Source organism: Protopterus annectens, chromosome 5.part0 (genome assembly GCF_019279795.1).
Source record: "Protopterus annectens isolate FY-2018-M chromosome 5.part0, PAN1.0, whole genome shotgun sequence".
NCBI classification, from domain to species: Eukaryota; Metazoa; Chordata; order Ceratodontiformes; family Protopteridae; genus Protopterus; species Protopterus annectens.
The window spans coordinates 1,003,608,350-1,003,624,413 of record NC_056735.1 but is presented as its reverse complement, the minus strand read 5'-3'; the positions used below and the strand labels follow the sequence as shown (position 1 = coordinate 1,003,624,413).

At 39.4% G+C, this 16,064-nt stretch overlaps 1 protein-coding gene across 3 annotated transcripts in view; it reads left to right on the top strand.

Moving 5' to 3' along the window:
• GRIK1 (glutamate ionotropic receptor kainate type subunit 1) overlaps nt 1-16,064 on the top strand; it is a 1,940,968-nt gene that overhangs the window by 33,621 nt on the left and 1,891,283 nt on the right. For all 3 annotated transcript variants that reach the window (XM_044072744.1, XM_044072745.1, XM_044072743.1), the window contains exon 2: nt 4,750-5,007. In XM_044072744.1, the coding sequence (XP_043928679.1) occupies nt 4,750-5,007 (258 nt within the window). The remainder of the gene's footprint in view (nt 1-4,749; nt 5,008-16,064) is intronic.

The window sequence follows — 16,064 nt, the reverse complement described above, 5'->3', positions numbered from 1 at the left end:
TCTGAATAAGGAATCAGCTACTGTTCTCTCATAAGGATTTTAAAGTTCCGAGCAAGGCTAATTTGATTTAAATTGTTACCCTTCCTATAAGAATGTGTATATTATTGATGTTTTTAACACTTACTTTGTGTGTTAACTCATTTTTGTGTATTTTTTCTAATAATATATATTATGGTAGGCTTATATTTGAGTGATTTTTGACATTTTGTATATCTTTTAAATAATATTTGATTAAAGTTAATTAATTAAGATAATTGGTTGGCTGCTAGATAATTGATGTAATTATATTAAGTGTGTGTAGTCTTTGTCTTTTACTCTGATAAAGCCCTATGAATTGTTAAGGATGGAAGCACTAAGTCTTTGTTGTGATTAAAACTTCCTTCACCGTCTTTATTGCCTTTTTCTTGACTTTTATTATTTATGAAAGAAACTGTCCTTCTAGACCTAATCCACCACATAAATGCTGGTAGTACTAAAAATACTCAATAGATCTCAGCCTTCACAGAAACATAGCCAAGATCTCTTAGATATGGTCTTCACACAGTGAATTCCAAATATATGAAACAAGCTCCCCTTGCATTTCAGACAGTGTAACATATTGTCCTTCAACTTCAGTTATGGTCAAAGTGGCACCTACAAATATTTTCCTGGGGTAAGCAGTATGACCTTCACTGAGCAGGGTGGCAAATCTGCTCAATAAACCTTTGCATGGCTAAGCTCTTTACGGCTACTTAGGCCACTTATCTAGTAAGACCTTATGATCCTGGGAGCCTTATCTTATTTGCCATAGCCGTATGCTGATATTTTGTGCTTCTGATTCACACAGACACAGAAAGAGAAGAACACACACACACACACACACACACACACACACACACACACACACACACACACACACACACACACACACACACACACACACACTCTCTCTCTCTCTCTCTCTAAAAGCAAACCTATGACAACATTGTGAATGTTGATGGACTGGATTTGTAGCTTAATCCTCTTATCTGATGAGCCTGGTTTTGTTTAATGCCCTGGCACCTTTTGTCATTAGTAGCACTATGCATGCTTTCTATGTAGTTGTGCCACGATTTTGCCTTAATCTTCTGATTGTACTTTGTATGTTATTGATTGTTTTGTTCTCCTCTTGTGTCTTAATGTCGCTTGTTTAAACTAAACCCTAGTGATACTCCAGGCATTTCTCTTGGATCATCCTAGTGCTATTTCTTGGTGTCTAATATTATCTCTTCATATTTATGTTAACTATTGTAAAACTGTAGTACATACAATCTAATGAAAGATTCCATCTTAAAGACTACATGATGGATATTGCAGATGAAATGATTATTTACCTCTGTCTAATGTAACTAACAAGTTATTAAATATTGATCATATATTTGTTATATGGTCATAGTTTTAATATTTATTTAAATGTCTCAAATGACCAAACAACACAGAAAGAAATGGTTAGCCTCAGGTGAAAGCTCACAGCTAGATAAAAAAACATACTTCTGACAGCATACAAACAGCTTGATTGGTTACTGAAATAACGTATCTTGTTTACAAAATATTACCAAAATGAATATTTACTTTGTTATTGCAATTTATAAAATCCAGTTTAAGACCTGGAATCTAATGGAAACTTCATATGAGGTGAGTAGTTTGCTGTTTATAATGCTGTTTATACTTCTTTAGTAACACCTATGTTTCTACAAAAAAAGGCACTCACAGTTCTATAGATGTGAATATTTGCTTGAAGTAGGAGAACATAGCTTCATTTTGTCAAAAGACCAGTGAAAGTTTCAGTCCGAACTTTTAGAGTTTGACTGGATAGAATGGGTTAATTTATCATTTTTTGTTTTTTGTATTCTGGGCCATGAGTGAAAGGACCACTAGTGGTCCACTTTACCTACCTTCTAAATAGATAAAGCTTTTCTATACCTGTCTGTTTGTCTATCTATCTATCTATTACTTATAAATGAGTGCAGATCATTCCGCTGAATAGCCGGTGTGTCTTCAGAGCATACTGCTATGGAAGTAAATCAAAAACACTCTTTGTCAAGTGCTAGAGGTGACAAAAGGAGGAAGACCAACTGCTTGTTGTTATGATAAGTGGAATTGTTTAGTAATGCCAAAATCTTTGGGTAAAGGTTGGGCTTCAGGACGGGGAGTGGTTTGTGGGTTGAGGATAGAGTAAGAGCTAGGCAAAGTGACAGATTTAGTGTTGTGCACGTGCTGTCATATGTAAAATGCACAAGTGTCTTATTTAGTGACAATGTCAGTGAAAGGGGTCTTGATAACGTAAGGTGTAAGGATGGGGTTAGGCGTAGGGGCAAGCTTATGGTTAGGGTTAGCACACATTACTAAGATGGTTTAGGGGGTTTCAGGAGGTTGTTTAAAAGCTACAAAAAGCATTCTGTTCAGTAAAGATTGGATTAGCAAGGAGTAAAGTGGCACTATTTTCTCTGTGTGATTACTGGATATAATCTTATGAATTAAACAGGTTACTGATTGTTGTTTTGTCATTGATAGATACACAATTGTCATAGTTTAAACTGTCTGCCATTTTCCTTAACCTTGTAATGATGGTGTAATTTTTAAGATTCTGCTATTTATTTTACAGTCATAATTTATGTCCTGTTTGCTAAATCAGATAATATTTCCTGACATTGAAAATGACATCATATTACTGCGATCAGGTATGTATTTTTATAAATGATCTTGATAATCTTTGACATCATTTACTGAAGTATGTATGTTGCCCTGTTAGCAGAAATCAGCATGTTTGGTTATCCAAAGCCTGTTTTCTACCTTTACATCTGAGAATAATAGTTCAAGAACTGCGCCCCAAAACAGAGCCATGCAGTTTACCTGTACTAACCCCTCTTGGTATAGACAGGAAACCCTTCTACCCTCACTAATTGTGCCCTGTTATTAAACTGGTATTTTACTTATAGAGTTATGTGTGGATTCATATTTATTTGTTTTAATTTGACAGTCATTCCTTTATGTGGACTAACAATGAATGTCTTAGTAAGAACACAGTAAGAAGCATGCACTTTCATTTCTTCACACAGTGCTGCATTTCCCTCTTCAAAGAATGCTACTGGATTAAAAAGACAGGATATCCCTTAACTGCACCACAGTGCTTCTCATCTAACAGAAGTGGGTACCCTGTGTCATTTTCAGTAAGTTCCGTTATGACTCTCCTCCATGATTTTACACAGGATATTGATCAACTTGATAAGTCTAAGATTGACTGTGTCTGTTGTGACCCTCCTCAGCTTGTGAAAGTGGCACCAGTGCAGCCTGCCAGCATAGGTCAGGAATGCTTCCATATGCTAGAACTTTGTTTAATACCACTGATAGCAGGTTTAGTTAGGTTCTCCATCATTCTATATAGAAAACCTCTAGGTAAGCTCTCTAGTCCCCTGAAACTTTGTTTTACTTCTGGTAATAGTTTTTATACCTATAATTACATAAGAGCTGGGTCATTTACTTTTGTACCACTCTGAAATGTATTTGCTTGTTGTCAGTTTTTCCCATTTTTTAAATTCAAGTACATTTCCTACTTCGTCTAGTCTGGATCTGTTCATTGTATATTAATAATGTTACACTGGCATTTTCTGAATTATAGTTTTTTGACGCAATTAAAAAAATACCTTATTAGTGCTTTCATCCTATCATATCAGGCTAATTATACAGATTGTTCTTGCAAAAGCAATTTTTTGTTGTTGTTTATTTTCCTTTTCTGAGTCATATGACAATAAAACCCCTCCCATCAGCCCCGAGCCCATTTCATCCTTTATACTGGATATTCCCAGTACGGAGATAAGAGCAGATTGGAAGTACTGTTGTACAGGTGGTTTGTGCCTTTGCCTGCATCTACTGATATAGTCTACGTGGACATTTCTAATGGCACTAATCCTTTCCCAGAGTGGTTGAAATGAGCACTCTTGTAACTATGATAGACTAAAATACTTTTTCCATGCATGTATGTGCTTCACACATTTATTAATGCGGGTTACCATCACCAGATTAGGAATATGAAGACCACATCTCATGGATTATTTTAAAGTTGTAGGTCAGTTGTCAGGTGCCCTGAACAACCCCCTATTTGGCCCCCACCCCCAAGCTAGGCCATGTTCCATGATATTAAAGTGAAAATCATTCCATTTTTTTCTGGGTGTACTCAGGGAGCCAGTCATCTTCCCCCTTGCTAGTGCTCATCTAGACTCCCTCATTCATAATCTCCATGCCTCTTCTGGCTGGTGGTGGCTCAACAGACTGAAATCCCCTTCCCTCAAGATGGGCAAGCCAGAGTAAGTCAGTCAGTCACTTCTGGCACTCCATTTGCAGCTTCTCCAGCACCTAAGCTGCTACTTTTATCACAGGTTGTCTGGGCCATTTCCAGGGTTTTATCTCGCTGTGCTTTGGGCCTGGGCTACCACATGAAAATGTGATTAAAAAAGTAATAAATGTTTGTACTTCAGCTTGAACAAGTTTACGTATATACATACATAAACATATATTTATATATATATATATATATATATATATATATATATATATATATATATATATATATATGTATGTGTCTATATATTTTATTTATATATATATTTTATTTATATATATATTTTATATATATATATATATATATGTGTGTATGCCAAAGCCAAATGTCAGTACTCAGAAATAATTGTTTTATGTTGCTTATGCTTTACTGGAAATGTCTTTCTCTTTCAGCTTGTGATCAGCTTGCCCTTGGAGTTGCTGCAGTGTTTGGCCCTACCCATAGTTCTTCTGTAAGTGCAGTACAGTCCATCTGTAATGCTCTTGAAGTTCCACACATACAGACTCGCTGGAAACATCCTGCAGTTGATAACAAGGACTCATTTCATATCAACCTCTTCCCAGACTACGCAGCAATTAGCAAAGCCATCTTAGACCTGGTGCTTTATTTCAACTGGAGGATTGTGACGGTCGTATATGAAGACAGCACAAGTACGTACAAATAACACTCATCACAGTACCCTATTATTTATTAAACTGTGTTTTCGGAAAGTGTGGTATAGGGTGTGTATTCACAAAAAGAATCATTTAGTATAGTGTTTTACTTTTTATTTACATATCAATCAATTGCTGTCTTAAAACGTTCGAAGTTTTGCTTATGTTGACTGATTGCTCCAAGTACCTGTCTCTATGGCAAATATGCCACATAGTTTTGGATATTTGCCTGTATGCTTAGCAGAGTTGAGTAATAATTCATTGCTGGATTTAAATGATTAGATTATTGGGTTAAAAAAGTGGATTAACAATAGGCCATAAATGCTAAATTCTAAATGTAATTATTGGCCTGTTTGTGTTTTTTATGCATAATGGTGTGAGATACAGCCAAGGGGAGAATAGTTCTGTTATAAACAAGCAAGATTTGCCTTTTTTTTAATGTTAGTGGAACATTACAGTTCTAACACCTTTCTCATAACAGATGTTACAGTTGTACATTGTTAAGTCTTTATTTTCTATCTAAAATTATGCTGCTGAGAAAAGTGTACCATCTTTTGTTGTGGAAGTGCTATGTTTGTTATCATTTTGTATTTCAGCCATGTTACCCTGGGAGAACAGTAGCAAATCAGACAGGAAGATTCATAAGAATGAGCGAGTTTTGATCTTGACTCTGTGATACAACAAATAGAAACTGCAGGGAGCTATAGGGTTTATTGTCTGGTGCTCTTATCTTTATGGCTGTTTAAGTAACACTGTACAAAGCATAGAAAGGAAGGCATTCTATTTTACAGATATTGAAGATGTATGTAACCTGGCAGATTCTTCTCAGTTATACAGTAATGGTCCTTCTTGTAGCCAGTGACCATCCCATTCCCCTTACAACTCAAGTACCTTCTCCTATAACAGTTTGCATTACCTGGGCTGCTTGCATTCATAAGACATGTACTGAATGGCTCTCCTAAATTTGAGATATTGCACTTATTACTGAAAGGCAGAGGCTAAATATATATTTTTGTTTTTGAGTTTGGGGTTTTCTTTTTTCTCCAAAAGTTGTGCAGCTGTGGAATTGCTGCATATTATGCAATCTAAAGGGGAAAGCTTACCATATTGGAGATGTGTGGTGTCTTATCACATGGAAAATATTTAGTTATTTATTTATTATTTTCTCATTGAGTTAACATTTCAACTGTTTGTTTCATCAAGTCAAAGTTTCAGTAAGTTTTGAATCCATGAAACACTGGGGAACTAGAGCTTCCATACTCATCTAATAAGACTAAGGACATTTCAGTTTATTAGGGCATACTTTATTTCTGCATTTATTAATGAGTGTGACACAAAAGTGGTTATTTTTTCTATAACACCCAGGAACTTGTGCAGTAACCCATTTCTGGTTCTGTATTATGAAGTATTACTTGTCCATTAACATAGGCATATTGAAAGGTATCAGCACCACATCTGCTGAGAGTGCAGAATTTCTCATCAAACCCAAATGCAGTACTGTCACATTATGTAATAAACCTTTGGCTGGATGTAACACTGCAGAAAGCTTAGGTAGAACTCCACAGTAGTAATTTACCAGTCCAAGGCAGGATTACATTATGGGCATATTATAGTTCAGGTGCCTTTAATACCGCTTCCACCTTGTCTGGTAGTTTCCTCATACCATGTCTGCTAATAATACAGCCAAGGTGTGATATTAATGATGTAGAAATTCATCTTTGTTTTGATAGACTCTCATACTGTGTCAGCCTGTGTATCACTCATTTTAACATGCACATATGTCCTTTGTCATTGTGATGTTATACCAACATATCACGCAGATCATGCTGTATTTGATATTAACTATCTTGGTTCACTTATCTATGCTACTCTTTCGAGACAAATTCCTGCACTTGTGACAAGGTTAAATACTAGATTGTCAAATATGTAATTTCCTCAACATCTACTAGTCTGCTATCCTTAACATCTAATAGTAATACTTTATTCAGTATTTTAAAGTCTGAACACTTTTCACAAATAAATAGCATACTTTTATTGCATCAGTATTAGCGTTGTATTTCCTTGTATGTAAACAATAGTAAATTCATGCACTCAGAAACATTGCTTTACACTGTGTTTTTGGTAAAATCATTAGTGGAGCAAGTTTATTTTAACTGGAAAATGGAGTATGTGATTTGTGATCTATATCCTCAGTAAACATATAACCATATAAAATGCTTATGAAATCTTTGGATTCCAAACATTGCTGCTAAATTTTCATTTTTTAGAAATGAGTGTTTTTCCATAGTGGGTTTTCAGTGTAACAACATAAAACCAATAAGTTTCCTCCCTACCTTCAGGCATTCTTTGCACAATCATAGTTGCTATGCTATAATTTAAGCTGAAACATCTCAGAAAGAAATCATCTCTCTCTTACTTTTATAATGAATTAGAGTTTCAGAACACTGCAACAAAGTATTAGATTTTGTTTTCTTCTTCATGTCTATCACATATCCCTTTGTAAAAGATGATACAAAGGGTTTAATAAGTTTTATGATTTAATAAGAACCTGTTATAACAATACAGAGAACCCAGATATGCTTTCATCTTAGTAATATTAGTAGCAGATGCAGCTTCCAGTAATCTTTACTACAGACACTACAGGCCAAAAAGATGTGTCCACTGTATCCTAAATGTTACATATGGTTTTCATAAAAGATATTTCTTTTAGGATGCAAAACTACATCATTATTTTTTTAGCTCTTCATCTATGTTCTCTGCATGATTTTCTAGTCTAACCTGTGTAACTTTGATTAATCTAATTAAATAACATGTATCTGGGATAATATAACATGCACTTTGTAATAAACGTTTTCCAATGTTCCCTGAAGCATAGAAGGCACAGATGACACTCCACAGGTAAACAGTTACGTGTAAGCAGTTCTTGTTAGTGGTTATGGTCAAGTCCTCATTACAGTGGTTACCTATACCTGTACTGATATACACAAACATGTCTAAGTTAATAAACTTCAGACCCTGCTAAAATGTAAACTGGTCTTGTACTTGAGAGATAAGTTACTGTTCCAGACATTTTACTTTGTTAACAGTTAACTGACAGTTTCTACAAACATCTAATAATTTAATCAGGTTTCAAAACAGGAACTACAGGAATAGTCTATACTGACAATTTTACAAGAATAAGTTTTTCCTTGTTTTTGTTTTTTTATTGGTGTTTTTGTATGTTCTTGTATATTAGTATCCATAACAAAAAGAACTGATGACGGACTAAAAATCTTGGTTACACCTCTGCAGGAACAGACTTTTTAGCATACAACTTTATTTTTTAAGTTTAATGTCATGTTGTATAACCACGTTTTGCATGACTTTACTTCCAGAATGTATCTGCATTATTTCTACCAGTTTTAAATTAATTTTATTTAGCCAACTTCTACCAATAAAATTGTTGGCACTAATTCTATCTATCATTTGCTTTCAAAGCTACTGTTTAATTTTGTTCTTTAAAGCAAAAGATATACATCTGTTCAAGATAACACAAGAGATAGTCCCTAAATCATTGGCTTCTGGGATTTTTTTGTGAGTCAGCTATATTGTAAGATCACAGGTGTGCAAGCCATGTTTCATCTTAAACAGCTATTTTATCTTTCCCATGATATTTGTGTGACAGTGAAGTTAGTATATAAGATAGTGTTAGGATGGTGTAATCCCGATGCAGGGGGCTTGATGCTCTGTAAAAAAAAGCTCTTTCCCCAAATGTTTGGCCAGTGTGCCTTCAGGGAAAATCCATCTGGCAGTATCTATGTAGAGGCTGAACCTTGAGTATTCATATTGAACCCTTATAAACAGCTCTTACATCAGTAGCTCCCACTGTTTTATATGTTTCCTATATATGCTTTCAATGCAAGATCTATATAACAGGCTACTTCTATTCAAACTAACTACTTTTAATGTCTCTAACCCTGCACTTTTGTGGTTCTCCAGCTACCCCTCTAATAGATTCCAAGCGATTAAATGGTGGTCTAATTTCTCTTCCTTCTTACATGTACAGACAGCGGTTTCACAAGGCTCCATCCTTGGACCCCTACTATTCAATATCTTTATTAATGACCTCCACTCTTCCTCTTCACTCTCTTCAGTAATACAGTATCCCGACGATTCTTCAATCATCTCCTGCTCTGACAATATCTGTCATCTTCACACCCTCACCCAAACGTCTCTGCACTCAATTGAAAAATGATTAACTTCCAACCAACTTCTACTCAACCCTAAGAAAACTACACTTCTCCTATTCCTCCCCAAATCTCTCCAACTTAAACATACCTTAGGTTCATAGGTTCATAGGTTCATACTAGGCTATCTGCCCGAGGGCATTTACAAGCCTAGCCCATAGTTTTGTGGCTTACGCCACCCCTTTAGTATGGGGAACTATACCCATTATTTTGCTGTGCCTCTGTTGAGCAGTGACACTGAGGTAATCCCTGGGGTATATCTGCGATCTCCCATCCATTGGTCAAGATTTCTCTTGAACAAGGCCAGCGAGGTGCTCTGCCTTACATATACCGGGATTTTATTCCACAGCATAGGGAGTCTTTGGGTGATGAATCTATCCCTCCAGCACGTCCTATTAATAGCCGTGTCGAGGTTTAAGTCTCCGCCTTGTGGCTCTGACGGATCTAGATTTTTGAGGTGAAGCATATTCATCAAATCTGGGTTTGACATGGCCTTGTATGTTAGGCAAAGGTCACCTCTGAGCAAGCGGTAGCGACTGAATAGAGCTGGAGTTCTTTCAGTCGGGCAGCATAGGACAGATGTTTGAGACCCTTTATCCTTTTGGTGAGGAACTTTTGTGGCCTCTCCAGCTGCTGCAAGTGTCGGGTCAGATACATTCGAATGGGGCATTGTACTCAATCATTGGTCTGATGAGGGATGAGTATAGGGAGACTATGACCTCCCTTGATCTAGATGAGAATCCTTCATGATAAGGTGGGCAATGTAGAAGGTCTTCCTAACTACTTTAGCTACATGGGTGTCGAATGACAGACTACTATCAACCTGGGTCCCCAGGTCCCTGATAACTTCTTCTGTGCTCAGTGGATTTCCACCTATTTGGTAGCTAGGGGTAACCTTGTTTTTCCCGAAGGGTATGACTATGCATTTTTTGGCATTTAACTTTAGGCCATGGCTCTGGCACCAGTTATCCATTTCTGTGAGACCCTTCTGAAGGATATCTGTGTCAGATGTGTTTTCTACTATGGCGCCCAGTTTGCAGTCATCTGCAAACTTTGTCAGCCATAACCCTCCTGTGTTTGCTTGTACTTGGAAAAGTAGATGCCAAACAAGAGTGGGCCCAGGACTGAGCCCTGTGGTACACCACTTGTGACAGGCTTTGAGTCTGACATGGCGCCAGCAACTCTGACCCTGTGGGTTCTGTCACTCAGCCAGTTTGCAACCCATCTTGTGATGTATGGGTTAACATTTAAGCTGATGAGTTTTTCAATGATACCCGAGTGGGGTATTGTATCAAGGCCTTCGCCAGATCGAGGTAGGCTGTATGGACTGCCTTTCCTCATCAATGGCTTTGGTGACTGTTTCAAAAAGTCAACCAAGTTTAGAAGGCATGATCTGCCTTTGACAAAGCCAAACTGGGATGGATCCAAAGTCTGCAAATTCCCTATGTCTTTATTTATGAGGTCCATTATGATCCTCTCCATGGCTTTGCAGATAAGGCTTGTCAAGCTAATGGTCGGTAATTTCCAGGGTCGGTGGAGGCACCGCCTTTGTGAAGTGGGACCACAGTTGCAGTGCGCCACTCCTGGGTGCGTATCCAGAGGTAAGACTATGATTAAACAGCTGTCCTAGCTGTGGGTTTAATTCCTCGTTGAGTTTGTGGAGCACACAGCCGGGGACACCATCAGGTCCCATGGATGCTGTGTTTTTGCTTTGGAGAGAGCAGTTCTCACTTGGGCGTTGGAGATGTTTGGGGGCTGCAATCGCTTGGTATAGATATCTCTCCTTTTGGGGAGGGGAGAAGTTTGCACTGAACCTGTCAGCCAGTATGTTGGCAATGTCTGTAGGATCAGTAATCTTCACATCATTTTGAACTAGTTCTGAGCATATCTGGGAGTTTCCTCCCAGGTTTCTAACATAGCTAAAGAAGGCCTTATGATTGTCTTTTGAGTCTTTAGCTATTTTTCTCTCAAAATTTGCTTTGGATGATTTTATGAGAGCTCTTAGTTTTTACTTATAGTGATCAAGGGTGTCTTACCTTTTAAGGATTTTGCTCTATCTTGTAGTAGCTTCCTCCTTTTGTTGTAGAGTTTGTTTATGGCTGGGGTCCACCAGACTGGACGCTTGCCTTTGGTACAAAGAGTCTTTGTTTTGCTTGGGATTGCCTTATCCATGCAGTCCTGCAGGTGCTGGTAGAAGGCATTTGTAAGTGATTCAGCGGCTTGAGTACTGTTTTCCGCGTTCGGGGCCTTAAAGGAGACCACACTAGTCTTTAGAAGTGTGAAGTCGGCTTTCGAGAAGTTCTTTACTGTGGTCTTGTTTATTTCAGGTGGGGGTGGGATGAGGACGTCCAGCGAGATTAGTTTGTGATCTGATCTCACCAGTGAGGGGTATACTTCGGTGTTGAACATTGTGCTCCCATGTTCGTGATGATGAGATCAAGTATGTTTTCTCCTCTTGTGGGGATGGTGACTAGTTGTTCCATGGCATTTGAGTTTATGAATTCCAGGAACTTTTGGGCTAGGGTGTTTGGGCTTGAGTAGTGTTCCCAGTCTATATTAGAGTAATTGAAGTCACCTAGTATGATGGTGTTTGGTGATACATTTATCCCCTCTAGTGTTTTCAGGAAGGCCATGTGAGGTTCCTGAGTTTGTGAGGGTGGCCTGTAACATGCTACAATTTGCAGAGCAGTCTTGCCTATGGTTAATTGCACCTGGATGGTCTCCGATGCATCGTGCGTTGCCACCAGTCTTGAGGTGTGGGTGTCTTTGATGAATATGGATACCCCCCCCCTTCTTGGTATTGTCCGGATTTTGGGGCGGGCATGATAAGAGGTAAAACCTGATAGTGCTGGGGTGCTCTCAGGAGCCTTGAACCAGGTTTCTGTCACTGCACAGACATCGATGTTCTCCATACTGAGAAGGGCCTCGAGTGCGTGCATTTTGAGATTTAGACTTCTGGCATTGAGCAGCATTACCCTTAGTTTTTTGCTTTTTTGTGTTCTAGGGTGGGAGCTTTAGGATTTGAGCCTTGCCTAAAAAGGCACTATGGGGTGGCAAGAGCCTTTGCCAATATCCGGAATCCCAGGGTGACAGGTGCAAGCCGTCCCTTGTGAAGCAGCGTGGCTTGTCCAGCATGTCATCCCAGGCAGACAGACATTGGATCCCCTTTGAATGACACCAGAGTTTAAGCCAATTGTTAAAGCTGATCATCTTATCTCTGTATTGTGGCATCATTCTTGGTGAAGGTAGGATACTGCTCAAGGTCAGGGTCATACCTGCCTGGGCTACATAATCAGAGAGCTCCTCAATGTCTCTTTTCATGTAGTCCAAGGAGGTACGTCTCAGGTCATTTACACCAGCGTGGACAATGACTGAGTCGTATTTGTACCTGCTGTTGAGAGACCTGAGTGCTTGCGTTATGTGGTGGATTCTAGCGCCCGACAGGCAGCTTACTGTGACCTTCTCCTTACTCAGTCTGGTGAGCGGGACGTCAGTGTGTCTGACTATGGAGTCACCAATGACTAGTGTGTCTGGCATTGTGTTTGGCCTTAAGGGCTGTGACTGTTTGACACTCTGACTGTGAGGTCTATGTGTTGCAGGTGTTGTGTTCTGAGGTGGTGGTTGTTTGGGTGTCTGCTTTGGTGGCCTCTGCTGTTTTGGTAGATTTTTGATCAGAGCCGCGAGTATGTCTTTGTGTGTTTATGTGTATGATTTGAGGTTGTGATGGTACTATGTGAGACTGGGTCTATAGTGTGTGTGGTAACCTTCTCCTCCTGACTGGTCTTGCCAGTCCTATGTTGAGAGAGCTCAGCCTCCAGTTTGGCCGTATAGTTGCATCTCTCGCATGTATTTGTGTTTTGTGGGAGGAGGAGAGGGTTGTCTGTGTACATGAGGCAATTGTAACATTGCCTCAATATTCCCAGGTTCACCAGCTGAGCAGGAGAGGACACTAGCAACTGATCCCTCGACATGCTAGAAGGACTAGACAAAAAAACTTTAAAAGAGATTCCGGGGGATGTGGGTGACCGAGAAATGGCGGTTTGCCTTTTTGGGGTGCTATCTATAAGAGTGCCGTATCAAGGTAATAAGTACTGTAGGAGCAAGTGCTAGGTTTAACAGATAGAGAAAAGTCTACTTGGAGTCAAGTAGAGATGATCTTTTTAGGTATTAGAGAAAGTGCTAGTAACAGGGATGCTTAAAGGTAAGATTGAAAAGAATGCACTCTGCAGTGTGCACTAGAGAAGTTAGATATGAAAGTAGGTAACTTGAGTTTTACCTGTTTAAAAAGTTAAGGTTTAGTGGAGAGTTACTATTTTTAAAACAGCAAGATGGACTGAAAGGGGTGGTTACTTTTGTATTTTGGTACTATGAAATACTGTAGGATGGCCAATAAATTTAAATAATTGAAGGGGTGGGATTTCAAAAGTGATGGTTTTGTGATTACTCACATAAGCCAGTGAAAGTAGAGAGAAATGAGATATATGGTCAGATTAACATAAGAGGCAGGCAACTAGAAAGACAGTGGTATTTAACAAGACAACTTAAATGGGTGGGAGGGAGAGAAAAAAATTCTGCCTGACTCAGAACAGAGAGAGCTGTGGTCTCTTTTGAAGTTTTAATATGCTGTGAAAACAGAATGCAAGCAAAACACAAGGTAAAGAAAACAAACTACAGTATTCAAAATATAGAAAGGCAATACAGAAATAAAAAAAATAACAGCAAACTAACCTTTCCTTCACAGCAAAGTGTAGCAGAGTCTGGATGAGCCTTTCTGTCTCCTTCCTAAATATCACTGTCATCTTTGCTGAACCTCACACAAAACTGCACACATTGTTATTATTGATGACCAGCTAAAGTCTGATCTACATACTCAACAGTGCATTAAAAAGACACTTCAAAAGTTAGGCCTTCTTTATAAACACAAAACATTCCTCACAAATGTTTCTGCACTCTCCCTTGCACAGTCTTTCTTACTCCCCACCCTACTCTATGCAGCCCCTATTCTTACACACCTCCAATCCAACCTTCTGTCAAAACTAGAACTCACCTATAATAAAATGGTAGATTTGCCTCTAACCTCCCCTACCACTGTCACCATGGCATAGCCTTAAAAAACCTACAGTGGCTGGAATTTCATCATCAGATCCAACTTCCCCAGCTTCTCATGGCTCATTCTGTTTTACATGAACCCTCTTCCTGCCCCACCCTCTCTTCTCTCGTCCATCCCTACACTCCCAAGCGAGCCCTCCATAGCGCTGAATAGTATCTTCTGGAGGTATATGCACCCAGCAAAAAAAGACTTCAGTCTTGACTGGACCACCTGCTCTTCTAATACCCCTTCAAACTTCAATAATCTTTATAATTTCTCCCAAAGAATCAACCTCCCCACACACATTGACAAGCACTCCAAGACACAATCCACTCTAGACTGGATATTAATTAACAAGCCCAATATTACATATGACACTGGGTGTCTCCCTGACACACTAAGTGATCACTTCCCTACCTACTTGGTTAGAAAGCATTTTCAGAATTTCTCCAATATTTCTTTTCACTACATTTGCAACAAAAAACATTTCTAAAAGCCAACTTCACACTTCTTAAGACTGAAGTGGTATCCTTCAAGGCCCCTGGGCCAGTGGAAACCACAACCCACACTGCTGAATCCTTTGCAAATGCCTTCTATGGGCACCTTCAAGAATGCATGGATCATGCAATCCCAAATAAAACCAAGACCCATTCCCCCAAAGGCAGGCGCCCGGTATGGTGGACCCCAGCCATAAACAAACTTTACAACAGGAGGAGGAAGCTACTACATGACAGAGCAAAATCCCTAAAAGGGAAGGCATCTCTGATCAGTACTAGCAAAAATCTACGATCACTCATAAAATCATCCAAGGCCAACTTTGAGAGAAAAATGTAAAAGACACAAAAGACAATCACAAGGCCTTCTTTAGCTATGTTAGAAACCTGGGTGGAAACTCCCAGATATGCTCAGAGTTAGTCCAAAATGACACAAAATACAATGAACCCACTGACATTGCCAACATTCTGGCAGACAGGTTCAGTGCAAATTTCTCCTCCCAAAAGGAGAAATAACTATCCCAGCAGAGTGTAGCCTCCCTAACATCTCAGATGCCCAGGTGAGAGCCGTCCTCTCTAAAGCTAAAAACACAGCATCAATGGGACCAGACGGTGTCCCGGGCTGTGTGCTACATGAACTCCAAGAGGAACTAAACCCACACATAAGGCTGCTGTTTAATCTTAGCCTTACTACACCCAAAGAGTGGCGTACGGCAACAGTGGTCCCACTTCACAAAGGCGGTGCTTCTACAGACCCTGGAAATTACCGACCCATAAGCTGGACGAGCCTGGTCTGCAAAGCTTTGGAGAGGATCATTATGGAACTCATAAACAAAGACATTGGGGACCTACAGACATTGGATCCTACCCAATTTGGCTTTGTCAAGGGCAGATCCTGCCTTTTGAACTTGGTCGACTTTTTTGAAACAGTCACTAAGGCCATTGATGAGGGTAAGGCAGTTCACACAGCCTACCTTGACCTTGCAAAAGCCTTCGACACAATACCCCACTCTGGCATCATAGACAAACTCACCAGCTTAAATGTAAACCCATATGTCACAAGATGGGTTGCAAACTGGCTCAAGGACAGAACCCACAGGGTCAGAGTTGCTGGAACTATGTCAGACTCTAAGCCAGTCACAAGTGGTGTCCCACAGGGCTCAGTCCTGGGACCCCTCTTGTTCGGCATTTATTTTTCCGAGGTACAGGCAAACATAGGAGGATTGTGGCTGACAAAGTTCGCAG